General features: G+C 40.5%; 1 protein-coding gene across 1 annotated transcript in view; it reads left to right on the forward strand.

The window, feature by feature from the left end:
* The window catches only part of LOC136857165 (sodium-coupled monocarboxylate transporter 1), a 116,280-nt gene that overhangs the window by 61,966 nt on the left and 31,769 nt on the right, over positions 1–22,545 (forward strand). The window contains exons 9-10 of the mRNA XM_067135596.2: positions 4,640–4,748; positions 4,836–4,945. Of these exons, the coding sequence (XP_066991697.2) occupies positions 4,640–4,748; positions 4,836–4,945 (219 nt within the window). The remainder of the gene's footprint in view (positions 1–4,639; positions 4,749–4,835; positions 4,946–22,545) is intronic.

The following is a 22,545-nucleotide window of genomic DNA, read 5'->3' on the forward strand; positions in this document are numbered from 1 at the left end:
AAATACTTTTGCGGTTTTTGGAGATGCCGAGTTATTTTACATGCCAATAAATCTACCGACATGAGGCTGATGTATTTGAGCACCTTCAAATAACCATCGGACTGAGCTAGGATCAAACCTGCCAAGTTGGGGTCAGAAGGCTAGCGCCTCAACCGTCTAAACCACTCAGCCCAGCACATCAACAAGTAGGTCTTTGGCAGCATTTAGAGATGGAAAGCCTGAAAGAAGTAGTGGAATGACCTGTTTTGAAAATGGGAAACCATGGAAAAGAATCTTCCTGGCTGCTGATGGTGGGTTTGAATAGTGGTGTATGCTGGGAGCAAGATGTGGGCTACCACTAGATTTAGGTTATCCCTTTTTGGTAGGTGGTTTAGTGAAAATTGAGCCTTAAGCATTTTGAGCTGCAGCCAATAGCCAACGGAGTAGCCTGCTGTTGTCAAGGCTGCTCCACAAGCTACTAACCTGGCCTCTGCTACTGTCAATAATCAACACCTGATCAGTGGAGAAGGTAGCCTAAGGTTTAGCAGATTAAAGTCTGGCATTGTGGCTAAATAGATAGAATAATTGTCTTTGGTGTGATAGCCCCATTTCAATTCTCAGATCAAACCCCTCATACTGTTAATTGCCGTGGCTTGGAGACTGGGTAGTTATGATGTCTTCGCCATTCATTTCATCCTCATTAAGACACCACCAAGCCTATACATATGCCATGTATATTATTATTATTATTATTATTATTATTATTATTATTATTATTATTATTATTATTATTATTATTATTATTATTATTATTATTATTATTATTATTATTATTATTATTATTATTAAATAAAAATTTTGGATTTTACAGCATTACCAGCAGTCGTACCTATTGTTCACTGGCTTATTAGCTTCCTCGAGAGATCAGTGGTGGTGTCCAACCTAAGACCATGGGTTCTAATTCCAACCAACAAAAGAGAATACTAAATCTGAAAGATTGCATTTCATTTTAGCATACCTAATGTATAAAAATGAAAACAATATTACTCCTATAACAGCAGCCCTGCAATGTCTTCCTACAAGGATGTAGAAGTAAATGGGAGTGAAATGCCAGCACTCTGTTATCGTATAATTAAGACAGAAGTATGAGGTGAGGAAGTATATACAATGAGTAACGCATGGTTGTTCGTTAGCAGTGGCGATCCGATGGAGCGAAGCCTAGTACACCTATCTCCCTGATCCCCGCACCTATCAGACATTCAACAGCAAGCCGTACGAGCTGAATTGAGGGGAGAGAGACACAGCACTCGGACTGCAAAATCAGTCTCCGATGCCTTGCTCTCAGAAATACATGCCAAGATTTTTCTCAGTCCTTTCAAGTGTTGTAAATGGAACAATGTGTCACATGCTTACATTAGAATTTGCTTTAGATTTCCATCGTTCTCATTTGAGATTTGGGCTTCACCGGTAGCCTTGGTAGCCCTCAGTATACACCATTGAGTTTGAAGTCATTATTTCCGAAATGCAACCTTACAACTTGTACTGAGCAGCCAACCAGTTTATCATAAAAAATTTGAAAGTTAATTCATACAAAAGAACATTTATAATTTCATTTGTATTCATTTTCATCTGACTTCTATAATTTCAGAGACTTCCAGATTGAACAACTAAGGATGTAGCAGCCTTTAATTAAAATACAGTATATTTTGTTTTTACAATCTGCTTGACGTCGCACTGACACAGATAGGTTTTATGGCAATGATGGGATAGGAGAGGGCTAGGAATGGGAAGAAAGTGACCATGACCTTAATTAAGGTACAGCCCCCAGCATTTGCCCAGTGTGAATATGGGAAACCACAGAAAACCATCCTCAAGGCTGCCAACAGTGGGGTTCGAACCCACTTTCTCCCGAATGCAAGCTGATAGCTATGTTAACCAAACCACAGAGCCACTTGCTCTGTATGAAAATGTATGTATGTATGTATGTATGTATTGTACCAGGAAGGCATAGGCCCTGGCACATATAAATTATAAACTTTATTTTCTAGCCTACAATTCAATTCCGCTGCATGAACAGCTGTGTGAGAGAATGTTCTCATACCTACTGCACGACACAAGGGAGAACGCGAGTCCAGCAAGGTCAAGTGACGTCACCGCCACCTGAAGCCTACTTCCCCTACCGAAGTTTCTCGATTATATTTTTACGAACATTTTAACGCCTGGACTAATTAACACGAGACCAATGCCGAATTATAGCTAATGTTCTGGAAGTAAAACCCTGAAAATTTGTAGTTAATCCGTCCAGTGGTTTCTGAAATATGACAATTTAAAGTTTGAGAGAAATACTCACTCCTCATCACCTGATTCCAAGTGCTGCCCGCCTGACGTGTATATATAGGCCACTGGGCCAAGGCCATAGTGCAGTCCCGTGTACAGAGTCATGTGTGCACAGTGTGTGTAGAAAGTATGCTCCGTCGCGATTCGCGAGGACATAATAGTGGCCGTACTCAAACGCTGTTGTAATAGTTAAAGGAAGTCGTACCATACGTGAAGTTTCTGCTGCGCAGCGACGACTGTAAGATTCTAGACGTTTTTCAAGGTGAATTAGCATGATATAATACTTGCAAATTTGTTATAAAGGCAAAGCTACAATAGGAAATAACAATTGAAGTGTCTAATATTTCACTGACTGAAATACGACACCGTGAACTCTACTAGTTCCACATAAGTCTAAACTGTGCTAATATCATAAATCAGTGTGTGTGGTAAACTTAAATCATAATTTAAAACCGCTTCTAAGACATATTTCCCTTATAGTGAACTGTGTGAGACTGTATTTACTTGACAATCGTCCCAGAACAGGGCAAAAATTAACTATTTTTTTGTGCACTTTCTCGATCTTTCGATCACCACTGTGAGAAATCCAGTGAACATTAAGGACCTTTTGCAATAAGATTAAGGAGTAAAGACTAGTGTGGTGTGAATATAACCATAAAATTGCCTTAATCTGTTAATAATATTCGATCAGAGACTGTGATAGATCACGTTTTCAAGTGCTTATGAACTGTGTATATAAAAATTGTGTTTTCTGCAGCATGGACTGTGAATGTGAATTCTACGCGTAAAATCAGTGTAAAAATAGAACTGTGCATTACGACGGTGTGTGATATTAATATCCGCAATATTTTCAATAGTGCCAATTTAACTTTCCGTGTTCCGACATTACTTCCAAGAACCACGGAAATCTTGGCAAAAGTGCTACGAGATCCTGCTACATCAAACGTCGCTTCCAACGAGGGATTTACATGGTTTCTTCAGTTACAGTACCCATCGAGGAACGTCTACAAGGGAGATAAATGTGGTATCTTCACTGAACATCGCCGGTGCTGAGTTCGAGTCTCCGTCCGCACTCCGCGGAATGTTCCAGACACCGTACAGCACATCTCCAACATTAGTAAGCAGATCTTCTCATAATCTGAGTGAGTAATCGCAACTGACTGACTTTTTACAAAGCACTTTGTTCAGTACAGTGTTCTTACTTACAAGTGATGCGTGTGGATATTAATTCATAATTTCATCGTTGGTTAAAAGAGGTTCATATTTTGCTCTAAATTCCTTTCTAAGTCATTAATTAATTGAAGTGCTTTATTCATTTCATTTTTTTTCAATTTAAACAAACTGAAAGACATACTGCAAGAGTTCAAACATTTAATTTATCGAACTTTCCATGACAAGTGTGTGTTTATTTTGTTTCAAAATTAGAAAGACTGTAGGTCAGCACCATAAATGATGAACTGACAATTTCCAAGGTGCTAAGTAATATTTGTGTGTGTTTGCATTTAAAATTAGAAAGACTGTAGGCTATTCATGATCTATAGAAAAACAACAATTATTTTTGAAATTCTCGAGCAAACAGACGTCAAGAAAATCATAACATAAATCTTTTCTTTTACATTTTGGCAAATTTAACTACCAAATTAAGTTGCAATTGCAGGGTGATATATCTGTGGCTATTATTAATAAATTTTATAAAAAAAGGAATTACCATCTATTATTCGCCCTGAGATACTATCCGTCTCTGTACCTGCTCCAAAAAACACCGGACACTACCTGAGATCCTTCGCATGCTCAAACCCCACAATCATTTCCCGGTACAGTATGTATGTATGTATGTATGTATGTATGTATGTATGTATGTATGTATGTATGTATGTATGTATGTATGTATGTATGTATGTATGTATGTATGTATGTATGTATGTATATATGTATGCACATGACAGAGTAAGTTGACAACATGGTACAGGTCCTGTAACTGTGAGCTTGGACTTAGGAGATGGTGGGTTCAAACTCTACCATTGGCAGTCCTGATTATGGTTTTCTGTGGTTTCTCATTAATTAAGACTGTGGCTACCTCCTTCCCCAGCCAAACATTTGCTCTTCTATTATCACTGAAAACCTATCTGAGCCAATACATTGTTTAACCACAAGCTAAAAATGTAAATATAAGGAATACCCATTTTAATTGCCTTTAAAAAAAAAAAAAAAAAAAAAGAACATTATATCCCTGCTTCTGTCTTGAAACATTCTTTGGAATTGCTTAGCTTAGACATTAGGTATATTTCATACATCTTCCTATTAAATATGTACTGTGTTTTAGGACGATGATAATCTTCACAATAGGAATGATCATTTGTAAATCCCTCAGCTGTTTCACTGGGCTACTTATTCATGCCTATTACCATGACTGTGATCCTACCTCTGTAAAGGTAAGTTTGAAGAGATTATGTAATAGGTATATTTCACTATCAATAAGAGAGGATATTCTAATTATACAATATACAACTATGTTTCAGGCCATCACCAGACAAGATCAGCTGCTCCCGTACTACGTGATGGATATTGCAGGGAATTACCCGGGGTTGCCAGGACTCTTTGTAGCAGGAGTATTCAGTGCAGCACTAAGGTACAATGAAAATCAGTCTACCTAGTTGATTGATGTGCTGGATATGACTACCCTCAAGGGAACAGACATCCTCCACCCTTCCCCTCACCCTCCTCTGGATTTAAAATGTTCCATGATTGATTGATTGATTGATTGATTGACTGATTTATCTTACAGCAGAAGGAAATACTAATCAATCTGATGTCTCAAGACTGAAATACTTTCTTCAGCTTATCGCAGCTATTTCTGGTATCGCTGAAACTACCCAGGCTCATTTTGATTTTAGCCAGGAGTTTAAGGCCGGTTGAGCGTCCTGATGCCATGTGATTGCTGAGATGAAAATCTCAACCCAGGATCAACAAGGATTCAAACATCAGCCTTCTGGGTGGGAAGCCAGCAGCTAAGCCACTGATCCAATCATGCAATCTGATCCTAAAAGACTCAAAACTCTGACCAAATTTTAATAACTTATAACTAAAACAAAATTATTCAAATATGCATAGTGGAAATTTAATTTCTATCAACTTCTTGATTGAATTCAGCAGCTGCCTAGTCGAGGTGGTAAAGCCATGATCGGTTCACTTGGAAGGCCATGAGATCAATTTATTTCAGCAAGTCAAAAAATTTAGAAAGAAGATTATCACTCCTGGAGAGGCACATGGCTCTGAGATTTATTCATCCTACACTAAAAATGAGTACCACGTTAATTCCCAGTGACAAAAATAACAAGGAATTGAGCTTATCACTCTATCCCACTTAGTGCTGAGGTTACAGAGAGTGGAAGCTATTACCCACCACTTCTCCAAGGACCTTCACGGCCTGCATGGAGATGGTTTCTTCTTAATGAAGGAAGTTAGAAGTTAGTGTTTTCATCTTTGCCAAGAAATACATAAAGATGTATCATCATCGTCGTCGTAATCATCATCATCATCATCATCATCATCATCATCATCATCATCATCATCATCATCATCATCATCATCATCATCATCATCAACTTCTTCTTCTTCTTCTTCTTCTTCTTCTTCTTCTTCTTCTACTTCTTCTTCTTCTTCTTCATCTTCTTCTTTTTTCTTCAGCACAAATAATCCCACTAATGTAGGGTCACTGATGCAGGTATTTGTCTCCACATTGCTCTGTCCCGAACAATCATGGCACAAATTTATCTTACATAATACATACATGAGAAGAGCCTCCGTGCCTCAGACGGCAGCACGTCGGCCTCTCACCACTGGATACCGTGGTTCAAATCCCGGTCACTCCATGTGAGATTTGTGCTGGACAAAGCGGAGGCGGGACAGGTTTTTCTCCAGGTACTCCGGTTTTCCCTGTCATCTTTCATTCCAGCAACACTCTCCATTCTCATTTCATATCATTTATCAGTCATCAATATATCACCTTGGGAGTGGCGACCCCATTGTAATAATGGCCTATATCTGGTTCATTCATCACATCCCTGGCCCTGTCAAAGACTGGAAAACAGGTTGTTGGTTTTCATTTTCATTTTCTATACATACATGAATACTATGCGCATATTTTTTCTGGAATTTGGCAAACAAAAACAGGGGGTGTGTGCATTATTTGAAATAAGGTTGGGACCACTTTGCCTCAAACAATGGATCACATTATATTATAGTGTAGTCCAGCCTCAGTCTGTGCTACATCGGTAGCACATTCGAAGTGAAGTGTGAGCCACGTGTTAAGTATGACTATAAGACCTTCTTATCGCTTGTTCATGGGTAAAGAAAAGCTTGGCATTATTGAATAAGCAGAGAACATTAGATACTGTGCAGCAGGAAGAAAGTAAAATATCAGAGAGGGGTGTGTTGATGACTGGCGAAAAAACAAAATGTGACTTCAAGAAACAATTAGTAAGCACCAGGCATTTCACTGCCAAAAAGCAAAGCATATACTGTAGACCTTGAGAAAAGGCTGTGTGATTATGTAGATGATAAGAGACAATACAGATACACAATTACATGTGAAATGAGCCAACTGAAAGCTTTAGCAATGACCACGGGCTTCAAAGCTAGCTAACATGATTTTTTAAAATCACAATGAATTGTGTTTCTGGAGAAGAACTATCATTGTTCAGCAGCTTCCAGGTGATTAGAAAGAAAAAATAGTAAATTTTCTTTGCTACAGAATAAATTTGCACCAAGAATATTCACATATTCTATCACAAATTGGTAACATGAATCAAACACCGGTATATTTTGAAATGCTGCTCAACATCACTGCAAACAGGAAGGGGGAATCCAGAGTAATGATCAGATGGGTGGTAATATAAAACAAAGGTATATGGTCATGTTTTGTTTAACTGGCAATGGACAAAAGCTACCACCTTAAGTGATATTTAAAAGAAAAACCATTCTGAAAGTATCAGTGAAAGGCATACTAGTGAGAGCAAATCCAAAAGGGTGGATGGAAAGTGGCCTTGTGGTTGACTGGGTGACACATATTTGGCAATGCTACCCAGGAGTACTACTAAATTTACATAACAAGTTAGTCATGGACAGCTTTTGCGGACACACAACTCGAGAAGTCCGATAGAAGTTGCAACCAGGGAAAAGTGATTTGGTGATTATCATTCCAACCTCTAGATGTGTGTATAAAATGTCCATTCAAAGCAGTACTGAAACAGTGATACATGCAGTGGATGGCTGATGAAAAACACGAAATTTTGTAAGTTCACATAGAGTGGAAAAATCAAACAGCTGGATGTGACTCAGATTTGTGAGGGGGTAAAATGTGCGTGGGACTCCATTTTGCAACCACTTGTTGAAAATTCTTTTAAAAAATGAACTGTTAATTAGGAAGCCATAGTTAATGTAACTTTAAAGTTTTTCAAACTTTTTGACAATGAAAAGCTTTAAAGTTACATTTAAAATGAACTATCACAAATTTACATGATGGAACTGCAGAAAACACTATGAGAAGATGGTGACAACAAATCCGATTCTTCCACTAGTGATGACAATGAAAGTGATGTTGAATAGAGAAAGGGAGCATGCAATTATCAACTTTAATATTTTATTGCACATATTAGCATTAAATTGATAAAAACATAATTTATATTTTCTTTTGTTATTGTAGGTGTAGCAGAGTCCCAGGTGCTTCTGCAACAGCATGTGAAGATAATAACAAATTTCTTAAAACAAATTTATTTTTTATTTTGAAGTACACAAGAACCCTGTTTATCCGGCCCTCATTAATCTGGATCTCCGATTTATCCAGATCAAAAAGTAATCAAAATAATTTTTACTTGTACAGTATTTCTTTTACAGAGTCGACTCTTCTTTAATATCTTTTCCGCCAAGGATTGTTAAGGACAGGAATTGGAAGTAATTCGACCACAGTCTATCAAAGGTACCGTCCTGGCATTTTCCTGGAATTGAGAATGGGAAACCGTGGAAAACCATTCCCAGGATGACCGAGGTGGGATTTGAACTCACACTGTCCTGAATGAAACGCACTACTAATTCATTGATGGTGAATTTGAAAATGATACTGGCACTCTATCAGAAGAAACAATGACTCATGGAGAGGCAACAATGCAGCTGGACAAACTGATAGCCTATTTAGAATTCTTGACTGAAACCACACCGGCAGAACTGTTGTTAGTAAAATGTCTTCGTGATCATGCTGAGCGCAAACGATATACAAAGGTAAAACAGAAGAAACTTACACATTACTTTAGTGCATAAAACAGAGTTGTAAATGTAAGAAAGTGTTCTTATATTCTTTGTACAATTGAAAAAAGGCATTACTGTGCAACTTATGTTAATAGATTATATATCACGTACTGTATTTGCTTTTTCCAGATTATTCGGATTTTCGATAATCTGGATCAGTTCCGGTCCCAATCCAGATAAATGAGGTTCTTGTGTACATCATTATGCAAGATGAATTTCTTGTAAACAAAACACAAAATTAGAGCCAATTTTTTTTAATTTCCCCTAAAATTAGGCTCGGCTAATTATTCAATGATATGGAGTATCTACGTATATATACTAAATCTCACAGACTTTCTTTATTATGGAAATAATTTTTCATTTATTCATTTATTCTCTTTCTCCATAGTCTCTCAACTTGGTAGAATGAAATGGTAGCTGAGTCTGACATAGTTTCCCATTACTTATGCCAGGCTCCTTTCATCTTTCCTGGTATTATAGAATTCTAGCCTTTCTGATTAAATCCTTGTCACTGTGAAAATTGACTGTGAAGATAAATGCTGAAATGTTCCCCATAGGCAATGCTCATTGAGCTTACTCAAGTAATTTGAGAAGTGGAAAAGGGCAACTTGCTCAAATATGGTGTACGTCAAAGAAGTCAGTCCCAAATCTATGACTGGTGACCATTGAAATCAAGACATTCACAGGGTGAAGCAACAAACTTGCCGCCATTTTAAAAATCCAGCATACTGATATTGTGTCTGCATAAGAGACCATATGGTCTGATCAAAGGCCAAGTAAATTAGTGATGGATACATGACCTACTATCATGGTAGGAAATTGAATCAGAATGGTGTTGTGGTAGCCTTAAAAGCTTTAAAACAGCATTGTTGAAGTTAGCTGTATCACTGACCAGCTATTAGCTATGAAGATTGGCTCAAAAACACGTACTACCTGAATAATCTCATGCTCTATTCTCCAGCCTGCTTACATGAATGATGAGAGAGAGAGAGAGAGAAGTCCACGCACATTTTCAAAATATCCCTCAAAGTGAACAAGTGTCACCTGATCACCTGCCAACCATCATTACTGACATTCTTTCATGAGAGACTGGTTCTATAACATCACTAGGACAATAGATTCTGGTGTCAGTCTCCTTGCTCAACTTCTAAACATCTTCTTCATGTAGACCAATGCTCACATACATAATTAATTTCGTGTGGCTATTTCTAGCCGGGTGCAGCCCTTGTAAGGCAGACCCTCCGATGAGGGTGGGCGGCATCTGCTATGTGTAGGTAACTGCGTGTTATTGTGGTGGAGATAGTGTTATGTGTGGTGTGTGAGTTGCAGGGATGTTGGGGACAGCACAAACACCCAGCCCCCGAGCCATTGGAATTAACCAATGAAGGTTAAAATCCCCGACCCGGCCGGGAATCGAACCCGGGACCCTCTGAACCGAAGGCCAGTACGCTGACCATTCAGCCAACGAGTCGGACCAAAACTCGTGTCCTCATCCTGAGGTGGTGCAGCTCTTTTCAGGTACACCCCCATTGGAGGTGAGCTGCATGTACCATTTCAACCACATACCAGCCCTCCTGCCATTCTTAAATTTCTGGCAGTACCGGGAATCGAACCCAGGCCCCCGAGGACGGTAGCTAATAACACTAACCGTTACTCTACGGAGGCGGACGCTCACATACATAAAAGGTGTGAAGTACATCATCAGCATCATTACAATAAATACATAATGGATCGCTCTGCTTATTCTATGCAGAAAGTTTCTTATGTATCTATGGCCTGTCAAGAGCTGCATAAGGTAATAATTACTTCATCATGTGTCCATGCTACCCAGTTTGCTAAACATGGTAACAGCACCTTAGTCCATTTCCCTCATGGATCTTCCTCCCATCTTTGCTGCCATCATTCCATTCATTTGCTGTAAGCCAGCTTCTTGGCACATTTCCTTGACTACGCCAGGCTTCCTGTCACTCTAAGGCAAGTAAGTCAATCGGTAGTACTGCTGCTACCGTAAGGATCTCAGGTTCGGATACCATACGATTATGCACTTGTAATTCTTAAAGCTGATCTCCGCTGTACTGCATCTAATCTTTACTAGTATTTTTCATACTTCAAAGACTCAGCCAAATTTCTAAACCATATAGAAGAATTGATTGAACTATCGACATACGAAGTCATCTCTTGCTGGATTTTGGACCTTGTACATTGCTTATTAATCTGCTTAGTGCAACTATGCCTTATCTACCACATGTTTTATATGTTCTCAGAATGTAAGTTTGAAATCAAGTGTCATGCCAAGATACTTTATACTTCTAGATGTTTTGATCACTACCGTCTTTGTCCAACCTGCATTGGAATGAAGCTACATCAGCACAAGAACTATTTTGCAGCTGCTTTTGACACGCTTATCACTCTCAACTCACTGACAGAGATTCCTGTGAAACAGGTTGTTGCAGCGAAAAGGTCCTGTACTATGGCAATTATAATATTGTACAACTGGATACATTTGAAACGACAAACAAGACTATTCATCTTGCCACCATCTCTGACTAATGCTCAATCCAGAATATTGAGCATGTCATTAGTATAATCAAACATGAGAACTATCAAATTCTTCAAGGGATGGATGCCATCCTGAGTTGATGGAGCAATTACTTCTCTAAAATCAGTGAAGAGATGTTCACCATCTATTGATTCTAAGTGCTTCTTACAACCCTGGACCACTTCTGCCGCTGTCAACATGAGAAGTTCAACTGTTGATTGGTAAGATGAAGAATGGAAAGGTAATCAGCATTAATAATATCCCAACCAAGGTTTGGAAGATGCTTGGACAGCGTGGTGACAAACTTCCAGCATCCTGACCAGGACCACAAGCACAATGGTGCTTATGTGGATATACAAAGGTGATGTCAGCAATTGCAACAGGTATTGACTCCTCCACCTCCTCTGCCACACAATGAATATTTCTGAATATGCCAGTACCAGCCTTTGGGAGTGGCGACCCCGTCATAACAATAGCCTAAAAATGAGTGATGATATACCATCAACACCCCAACCTGGCAGGAGCTGGACAAGGGGAAATGAAAATGATGATGATGATGATGATGATGTCAGTACCAACAGATTCTGATATTTGATTGAGATCACATCAAAGCAGTGTGGTTTGGAATAATGATAACAATACTGTGAGTTTCTCTCATCAGTTGGCCAGCAGGTGCACTCAACTTATCTGCCTCCCGTTGACTCATCAACATAGGAACAAGGACAGCACTTTGCTCCCTTTATCTGTGCATGACATGAGATAACAATTAAAATTACGAATTCAAAAAATTAGTAATTCAGAATTAAGAAAATAAGCTCGTACCTTATGACAGGAGATGTTTGAAATGTTTTCCTCCTGCATCCACACATTTCTGGCATCGTCTTAGAAAACTCCGATTCACACGCATAAGTTCATCTTCCGTAATTGAGGCTATTTCTTTCTGGATATGTTCTTTCAGTTCGTCCAACGTGTGAGGGTTTCTTGCATACACTTTACTTTTTAAGCTCTCCCATAAATAAAAGTCACAAACAGTTAAATCTGGGGACCAAGATGGCCATAAGTCCGTACTAATAGCATTTAATGTGTCATTAGCTGTATGCGCGATGGCAGAGTCTTCTGAAAATATCCACTTCAACAGTCAGTGTCACTTTGTCAAAAAATGGTTTGAGTATATTATCCCTGTATCTTTATGCATTAATTGTGTCCTGAAAAAAGATAGGCCCTATAATTCTGAATCCATTCACTGCACACCATACTCTGATCCATTTGTCATGTAAAGAAATTTCGTATCATTATACAATGAGGGTTTTCTGTACTCCAATATCTGTTATTCTGCATCAATATATATCCATGTAAATGGAACCTTGCTTCGTCAGAGAAAAGTATTAAGTGTGGATCAATTATTTCATCATGAACATTTTGCAAAATCCAATTACAAAAACGTACCTGCTTATCATGATCACATGAATGCGGTTCCTGTACTGCAGTTACCTTGTATGGTATCAATTTTAACATTTCATAGGCCGCCATGCTGAGCTCTTTGAAACTCCAGCTTCTTGACCAAGTTGTCTTAGGGATTTTGTAAGTATATGTTCTAATATTTCTGCGATTTCATTTACTTTTTCCTTGTTACGTACATGTTTTTTAACACTTTGCTTCTTATCGAGTAAAGAACCAGTTCTTCTCAATCTGTTATGAGTTTCCACGCAGTCTCTCTATGTGGAGGGCGTACACCTGGAAATTGTGTTACAAATCGCCTAACGACTTCTCTACAAGACTTTTCACATAATTATCATACATAAATACCCTTTCATCTACCATGTACACATGTGGGGGTATTATGAGAATTATACCCCGAAGTAACACTTCACAGTTCGAGAACAGTTGGAGCAACAGATCAACACTTAATACACGTTCTAAGCACGGACCTGAACTGCAAATGTGCTGACGCTGCGCTGTGTAACAGGAAGTGATAAGTTCATGGGACGCAAATAGGCTGGGTGCGCCTGCCGGTCAACCGATGAGAGAAACTCACAATAATAATAATAATTGTACCGGGCGGTACACCTCTACACCGTTTATTTAAAAGTTGCGCCAGTTGAAACTCCTCTTCTGGAGGAAGGTTGAACTTTATCTATTCTATTAATTCTCTACTTTCTCAGAAGATGTCACCACGTGGAAAATTTTGAGTTTTTGAACTGTGTCACTTTTGATGTGTTTTTGTTTCGCTTGAAGTAAGAAGTGTGAACTTTCTCTTCTAGAGGACACTACTGAAGATCAACAATAGTGCAACCTAGTGCGGAGTCAAAGAACTATTTTGTTGAAGAAATTTTTATTTCAAATGTTTGTTCTTTGCTAAATTTCTTTCTGTTATTGTTTAAGTTGGCTGTATACCCCTCTTTTTCCCCTTGTTTTAGATTTATCCAATCCCGAATTTCTTTTAGTAATTTCTGACTAATCTGGTGTATCTTCCCCCAACTTGTATCTGTTGCGGGGTCCTATCCAATAAAAACATTGTGGGCGGGTGTTTTCATTCCCCTAACGCCTAGAAACTTCCGCGAGAGTATTTAAACTGCTGATTTTGGGGTCTCCGGGCGACTTCTGTTCCATCTTTCAGTGTATTAAGTACATAGCAGGAGGCGGGAAGCGCCTCTTTCTTCTTCAGCCGTTCAACACCAGGTAATGGCCTATTAATAACTTCTTTTCTTGCTAGGTCGGCAGTTTAACACTCGCGGCGGGTTCGAAGCATTTCCATCATGTAACCTTTTCCTAAAATGTAATTACTCTTTTCATCTTTTTCTTGTAAAGCTACATATTGGGATAGAGAGTGCTATCCCTCTCGAGCTCCCACTCACATTTGTTTTGAGGTGAACTTATTTTCTCAAACTATTCCTCGTTTATGTAATGTAAAGTGTTCTTCTCTAAGTCACCTCTGTAGTATGGGATTAGCCCTTGCGTTAGCGGCCCAGAGCCAGGTTAGGTTTTAAAAACAAAGTGTATTAGGAGTGCAAGATCGCCTCCTCTCAAATTGTTATTTTAGAGGTCATGTAATCAACCTTCTTTTCATGTAATAGACCTCCGTAGGTTGGGTATTTTACCCCTGTGAATACGTCCTTAGAGGACAGCTTGAAGGTAGAGTCTGGTGTGGCCTTGTGATAGGCTTACAATTTTGAGAGCGGATCGTTCTTTGAAATTTGTTTCTGTATGCCTCGTGCAGGCTTTATGTGTAATGTTTGGAGCCAGTGCTCCTGGGCATGAATGGGGTTTTCTGCCCCTTGGCTAATTTTTTTTTTTTGGAGTAAGGCGGGGCTGATTGCCCAAGAGTTATGAAGTAAGGGCACTGAGCCCGAATCCAGTAATATTGTACCTACTTTTTTGCTACTCTGTACCTGTTATGATTGTTATCTCTTGTTTTTGAAAAGAAAATATAACCTAGTTAAATTTTAAATTAATTTTACATTGCACGTTAAATTCGTAGCTTGAAACCCATTCACACCCGCACCTTCTTTCACCTCTACCTACCACGGATATCTCCGTAACAAGTGGTAGCAGAGCGTGGTTGAATGGGTCTCAATTTAGCCCCTTTTGACGGCTAAACATTGCTTTGATTCGAACTCTAATAATTTTCTCAGTTGCTGGAATTTTTTGAGTTTTTCAAAATTGTTCTGTCATCATGCCCGGCCCTCGCGATGTTCTCCTCCTTAACTACTTGCGCAAAGAGGAGTTGATATACGAGTTAACTATCAGAAACGTTCAATCTGGAGGCACGGTTGCAATAGACACTAACAAGCTTAGAGAGTCCCTTGATTTGCCCATTTCCATCCCCAATTTGGGAGAGAAAGAAATTGATGACTCTCTTTCCACGATCGTCGAGAATATTACTGGGCTAGCATCTGTAGTCAGCTTTTTTGATGAAAACGATCCGTCTCCTAATCAAATTAAGCGTGTGCAAGGCAGGCTGTATCACTTTGCAAATAGAGTTAATGATCTGTTGTCTCTAAAGGTGAATGACGTTCAGAGGAAGGACGCTAATACGCTCCTTGAAACTATTTCTGAATTGTCTAATAAGGTCACTCAATTGCTAACCGGCGAAGTTCCTCCCAAAACTGATCAACCCGCCACGGTGAATGTAGGTAACGAGGAAGAGCCTCCTCAGGGAGAAGTCAATAGGATAACCGTTGCTGCTCAAACTATCCCTGCCCCACTGGACAACGAGTCTGAACGCCGCACATCGTTGAACAATGTACGTGCTGAATTAACTTCCTTGCCATTGAAACCTTTACCTACTATGTCGCCCGGGTTTAGCAGCTTGCCTCATCCATTGGCAATGTTGCTTAGAGGTATCTCTAAGTTTTCCGTTAATACCACCAGTGACGTAATTTCATTTTTAAGATTTCTAGTGGAATTTCAGGATCATGCCCTTGTGTTTTCTCTTTCGCCATGTCAAATTTTGCAAATTATCTATCCGTATGCTATTGGTATTCTCTCTGATAAAATCGTAAGAGCCATTGCCGAGCAATCATCTATTGAGGATTTCCATGCCCATTTGCTAGCTAACTTCATCCCGGCTAGGGCCAGGTCCTCCCTGATTCAGAAGTACTATTACCGTGTACAGCGCTTGGATGAAAACTTGGCTGATTTCATTCAAGATATCAAATTCTACACTAGGGTGTTTGCTCTGCACTTTCCTGAAGATCAGATTGTGCAGGCTATTGTAGAAGGTATTTCGCCATCCTACAGGTCATATTTGTGTTTCGCGGCGTGTCCGCAAACCTTCTCTGAACTTGAAGCATTGGCCGTCTCAGCGGAAGGAGTTAGATACGCCGATTCTTTGCGTGTCGCGAAAGAACCCCCGCCTTCCTTTAGTAACACTCGGCCTCCACCTCGCCGACCAGTCAATCCCCGTAAATGTTATGCTTGCGGGTCGCCTGACCATCTGCGGAATAAGTGTCCTCTGATCAAGTCAAGTGGGACAAGGAATGGAGCAGGGTCATCACAAGGCTGTTTTAAGTGTGGGGCCTTCTCACATATCGCCAAGAATTGCCCAAACTCAAATAGCACCTCCTCCTGCTCAACTTCTGGTGCAAATTCCAGCTATGCCAATAATAAAAAGTGACTAGTGGCGTCGGCTGAGCCGACTAATCCATCTTCCCGAGACTTAGCCCCTAGTAAACAGGTTGTAAATGCAGAGAACGACCAGCCTTCAAATTCATCTTTTGAATGCCCTAAAGAGTGTCTTAGGATTGCGGCGGATACCCCCGCACCTGTTCCTTTTCTTAAGATTGAGTTAAATAACGAGCCTATAACAGCTCTCTTAGATTCAGGCAGTGTTTGTTCCATTATTTCGGCTGATTGGTATTCTAAATTGAAATCTGTTTGTAAACTCCCTGACTATGACTCATCTCCTGTTAAATATGTTTCGGCTAATTCATCTCCATTAGAAATTCTAGGTTCCTTACATGTCAAAATTCGGGTTTTTAAATTTACATGGAAGATCAAATTGTTTGTGGCCAAGCGTTTGTCTTGCCCCATCATATTGGGAGCGGACTTCATTTCTCACACTGGTCTTGTGCTCGATCTCCAGAGTAGGTCGTGCACATTCAAATTTGCGTCCAATTGTAGAATTCCCTTGTTAAAGTGTAATTCTGTATCATGTTCATCTATTTCGCCTACCCAGGATGAGATGTTGTTAGACCTTAGACATCTACCTGAGGAGCAGGCTGATAGTATTCGGAAACTGTGTCAGTCGTTTCCCGAGGTGTTCTCTGATACTCTTGGTGTTACTGACCTTATTGAATACAAAATTGAGCTCACGGATTCGATTCCTGTCTGTTTTCCACCGTATAGGCTATCTCCACCTAAAATGAAGGCTCTGAAAGAAATCATCGATCAGATGTTGAAGGATGGTATTATTAGGCCCTCTAAGTCAGCGTATTCTTCGCCTATTTTTCTAGTCCCGAAACCCCAAGGAGGCTTCAGGCCTGTCATTGATTACAGGGCTCTCAATCGGAAGGTGGTGTTGCAATCTGTGCCCCTTCCCGACCTTCATTCTTGCTTTTCATGGTTTCGTAAGGCCAAGTTCTTCACCATCTTGGACTTGAATCAGGCCTATAATCAAATTCCCCTTGCCGAAGAGTCTAAACATCTTACAGCGTTTGCCACGGACTGGAATTTATATGAATACAACCGCATGCCTTTCGGGCTCCCCACGGGGGCAGCTGTGCTCACTAGGCTACTAGATAGGGTCTTTTCCGACATCAAATTTGAGTACTTATATCACTACTTGGATGATGTCGTCGTATTTTCCGAGACTTTTGAAGAACATCTAGATCATTTGCGAGAAGTTCTCAATCGCCTTCGTAAGGCTGGGTTAACTGTTAAGTTGTCCAAGGTTGCCTTTGCTAAGCCCTCTATGTCATTCCTAGGGCATATTGTGTCACCTGATGGTGTAGCAGTCGATCATTCTAGAACACAGGCCATCCGTGATTTTAAACCTCCCAACGACATTAAAGGTATCGCCAGGTTCATTGGCATGGTGAATTTCTTCAGGAAGTTTATTCCTAACTTCGCTAATAGAGCGGCGCCCTTAAACCTTCTCCGTAGGAAAGGCATCAAATTCGAGTGGGGACCGTCTCAACAAGCCGCTTTTGAAGACCTTAAATTAGCTCTCTGTAATGCCCCTGTACTTGCTATGCCTGATTTCTCGAAGAAATTCATCGTCCAAACCGACGCGTCGTCGTTGGCGGTAGCTGCAGTCCTTCTTCAAGAGACTGAACTAGGGAGGCGCCCCATCGCCTATGCATCTAGGACTCTCTCGGCTCAAGAAGCAAAGTACTCCATATATGAGCTTGAAGGTTTGGCAGTTTTATTTGCCTTAGAAAAGTTCCGTCTCTATCTGGAACATGTCAAATTCGACTTGGAGACAGATAATCAAGCCTTAAGCTGGGTCTTAGGTAGGCCGCGTCGTACTGGTCGTATAGCCCGCTGGGCTATTCGTATTTCCGCCTTCCAGTTTGATGTTAGACATATCAGAGGTACCGAAAATGTTGTGGCTGATGGACTCAGCCGTATGTTTTCAAACGAGGTCGAGACCCATGAACCGGTCGACAGTTCATCACCTTCCGAGTCCATACTATCCGAGGTTAATGCCATCCTAACCGATGCTCCCATGCTCTTTAGGGATATCGAGAAATACCAACGTGAAGATCCGACGCTGGGTCCGATAATGGAAACCCTTTCTTCTGGGGAACATGTCGTCCCTTATGTTCTGAGGAATGGTGTTTTATGTTGCCCATCGAGGCATGATAAGATGATGAAGGTTGTCGTGCCAGCGGTTCTTGTGCCTATGATCTTCAAGTATTATCATGAGACCCCATTAGGAGGGCATCTTGGAATCTTTAAAACCCGTGAAAAAATTCGTGAAATGTTCATTTGGAAAGGTATGGACGGTGAAATCCGTGAACTTGTAAAAGCTTGTAAATCTTGTTTGCTTAGTAAACCCACCATGTCCACCAAGGTAGGCCTTTTGTCTTCGCATCAAGCGTCGCGCCCCATGGAACGCCTGTATATCGATTATGTAGGACCCTTCCCCCAGTCAAAGGGTAATGCTAACAAGTTCATCTTTGTGTGCGTAGATGGCTTTACTAGATTTTCTTGGTTATTTCCGACTAAGCTGGCTACCGCTCAGTCCACCATTACTTGCCTAAATTCTATTTTTGCTTCTTTTGGTCCGTGCCAATACATTGTATCTGATAATGCTAAAGCTTTTACATCAAATCTGTTTCGTAAATTCTGTTTTGACTTGTCCATCTCTCATGTAACTACATCTGCTTATTACCCTCAACCATCTCTGGCTGAACGGGTTAACCGTAATCTCAGGTCCGCACTTATTGCCTATCATCATGAAGATCATTCTAGGTGGGACACGTCCCTGCATTGGTTAGCTTTTGCTTTGAATTCGGCGGTTCATGAATCACACAAATTTACTCCAGCTTCTTTGATGTTCAAGTTTGTTCCCAACTCGCCGCTCTCTAACCTCTGGTCTTTGAATGACATTCTACCCGAGACAATAGATCCGGATAACATTAAAGATCTTTGGAAGAAGGCTAAAGCCAATCTTAAAGTGTCTCATGAAAAGGTTAGGGAAAGGTATGATCGTGGACGGAGACCCACCACTTTGAAGGTAGGTGACCAGGTTATGGTCAAAAATTTTGTTCCCGCGGGCAAGCTTGCCCCCAGATTTCATGGGCCTTGTATCATTCTCGATTTTCTTACGCCGGTTACCTTATTGCTAAGTAATCCAGCCACCGAGAGGATATTTAGAGTTCACCTGTCCCAGGTGAAACCGGTGTAATTTCTGTGTTAACTTGCTTCATATTATTTTGAAAGGATATGAAGGTTATATATTTTTTTTTTGAGTTTCACTTTTAAGGCATTCTGCCCCTTCTGTAATATTTTGGTTTTAGATGTAAGCCTTGTGTAAAACCTGCCCCGACCCGTTAAACTGCCATCCTGTTCTTGCCACGGCCATTACCACGCTCCCGTCTCCTGCTCCACCTTACACTGCGGCTTCATAATAGTAAATGCCATGGATATCTACACGCCGCTGGCCCCTCAACCTCTCCACAAGCCTGTACCCTCAAAGAAGATGATTGTCCAACACAATTCTGCCGCCTAGCTTTAATGTTTCAGCGCCCCCGCAGCCGCGCAGCGCCGTGCAGCGACTGGGGAGGGGGATGGGCCCCCTCCTCTCCAGCGAGGACAACATGTGCACGGCGAGCCGGAGCTCTCCTCCCGGCCAAGGCTGATGTGCGGCGCACGACCTGCTACATGCCCGCAGCCTGTATCTGTTCACCGCGGGCGCGGCGTACTTCAACACCTCTGCTCCCCTCATAGTGCGGGCGAGCGGTATCTCAGGGTACTTGAGGGGTCCGAGCGGCCTCCGTTGGACGCAAGCTGCAACGGCCGGTCTGGCCATCCGACTCAATCTACATCAACTACATGGACAGTCACCATAAGCAATAACTACACTTGGGAATTCAACAACAATATTTGGTGGACATTGCAAAATTTTTCTTCACCTTTAAGCATTAAAAGTTTATCTTCAGAAATTCAAATTCTACAAACATAAAGACTTTCATTCATCTGCAACAACAACATTTTGAAACTGAATTAAGAAATCTTGTAAATGCTTCTGCTATCTATCTTCGTATCAACATCATTACTTGGACTTTGTTTCAAACTGATTTCATGTGTCACCCCTGGAGGAACTTTTGGGGGGGGAGGTCTGTACCGGGCGGTACACCTCTACACCGTTTATTTAAAAGTTGCGCCAGTTGAAACTCCTCTTCTGGAGGAAGGTTGAACTTTATCTATTCTATTAATTCTCTACTTTCTCAGAAGATGTCACCACGTGGAACATTTTGAGTTTTTGAACTGTGTCACTTTTGATGTGTTTTTGTTTCGCTTGAAGTAAGAAGTGTGAACTTTCTCTTCTAGAGGACACTACTGAAGATCAACAATAGTGCAACCTAGTGCGGAGTCAAAGAACTATTTTGTTGAAGAAATTTTTATTTCAAATGTTTGTTCTTTGCTAAATTTCTTTCTGTTATTGTTTAAGTTGGCTGTATACCCCTCTTTTTCCCCTTGTTTTAGATTTATCCAATCCCGAATTTCTTTTAGTAATTTCTGACTAATCTGGTGTATCTTCCCCCAACTTGTATCTGTTGCGGGGTCCTATCCAATAAAAACATTGTGGGCGGGTGTTTTCATTCCCCTAACGCCTAGAAACTTCCGCGAGAGTATTTAAACTGCTGATTTTGGGGTCTCCGGGCGACTTCTGTTCCATCTTTCAGTGTATTAAGTACATAGCAGGAGGCGGGAAGCGCCTCTTTCTTCTTCAGCCGTTCAACACCAGGTAATGGCCTATTAATAACTTCTTTTCTTGCTAGGTCGGCAGTTTAACACTCGCGGCGGGTTCGAAGCATTTCCATCATGTAACCTTTTCCTAAAATGTAATTACTCTTTTCATCTTTTTCTTGTAAAGCTACATATTGGGATAGAGAGTGCTATCCCTCTCGAGCTCCCACTCACATTTGTTTTGAGGTGAACTTATTTTCTCAAACTATTCTTCGTTTATGTAATGTAAAGTGTTCTTCTCTAAGTCACCTCTGTAGTATGGGATTAGCCCTTGCGTTAGCGGCCCAGAGCCAGGTTAGGTTTTAAAAACAAAGTGTATTAGGAGTGCAAGATCGCCTCCTCTCAAATTGTTATTTTAGAGGTCATGTAATCAACCTTCTTTTCATGTAATAGACCTCCGTAGGTTGGGTATTTTACCCCTGTGAATACGTCCTTAGAGGACAGCTTGAAGGTAGAGTCTGGTGTGGCCTTGTGATAGGCTTACAATTTTGAGAGCGGATCGCTCTTTGAAATTTGTTTCTGTATGCCTCGTGCAGGCTTTATGTGTAATGTTTGGAGCCAGTGCTCCTGGGCATGAATGGGGTTTTCTGCCCCTTGGCTAATTTTTTTTTTTGGAGTAAGGCGGGGCTGATTGCCCAAGAGTTATGAAGTAAGGGCACTGAGCCCGAATCCAGTAATATTGTACCTACTTTTTTGCTACTCTGTACCTGTTATGATTGGTATCTCTTGTTTTTGAAAAGAAAATATAACCTAGTTAAATTTTAAATTAATTTTACATTGCACGTTAAATTCGTAGCTTGAAACCCATTCACACCCGCACCTTCTTTCACCTCTACCTACCACGGATATCTCCGTAACAATAATAATAATAATAATAATAATAATAATAATAATAATAATAATAATAATAATAATAATAATTGTTCCGAGGTATCTGTGGAACAGCAGAGGTGAAAGAAGGTGCGGGGGTGAACGGGCCTCAAAATACGAAATTAAAGTTAAGATAATATTTAACAAGGTTATATTTTCTTTTCAAAATCAAGAAATAACAAGCATGGCAGGTACAGAGTAGCAAGGCAACAAAAGTACAATTACAGTATTTACAGGATTTGGGCTTCGAGCCCCGAACTCGCAATTCTTGGGCAACTAGCCCAACTTTACCCCAAAACAAGTTTTAACAGAGGGGCAGAAAACCCCATTCATGCCCAGGAGCACTTGCTCTAAATTACACAGAAAAGCCTCCTCGAGGCATACAACACTCAATTTTCAAGAAAGAGCCACTCGCTCTCAAACCTTAAGCCTATCAAAGGCCACACCAAATTCCACTTTCAAGTTGTCCTCCATGGACACGAAAACAGGGGTAAAATACCCAACCTACTGAGGCCTATTAAGTAAGGAAAGGTTAATTACGTGGCCTCTAAAATACCAACTTGAGATGAGGCGTTCTTGCACTCCTAACACATTTTATA

The sequence above is a fragment of the Anabrus simplex genome, chromosome 1, assembly GCF_040414725.1.
Source record: "Anabrus simplex isolate iqAnaSimp1 chromosome 1, ASM4041472v1, whole genome shotgun sequence".
Lineage (NCBI taxonomy): Eukaryota > Metazoa > Arthropoda > Insecta > Orthoptera > Tettigoniidae > Anabrus > Anabrus simplex.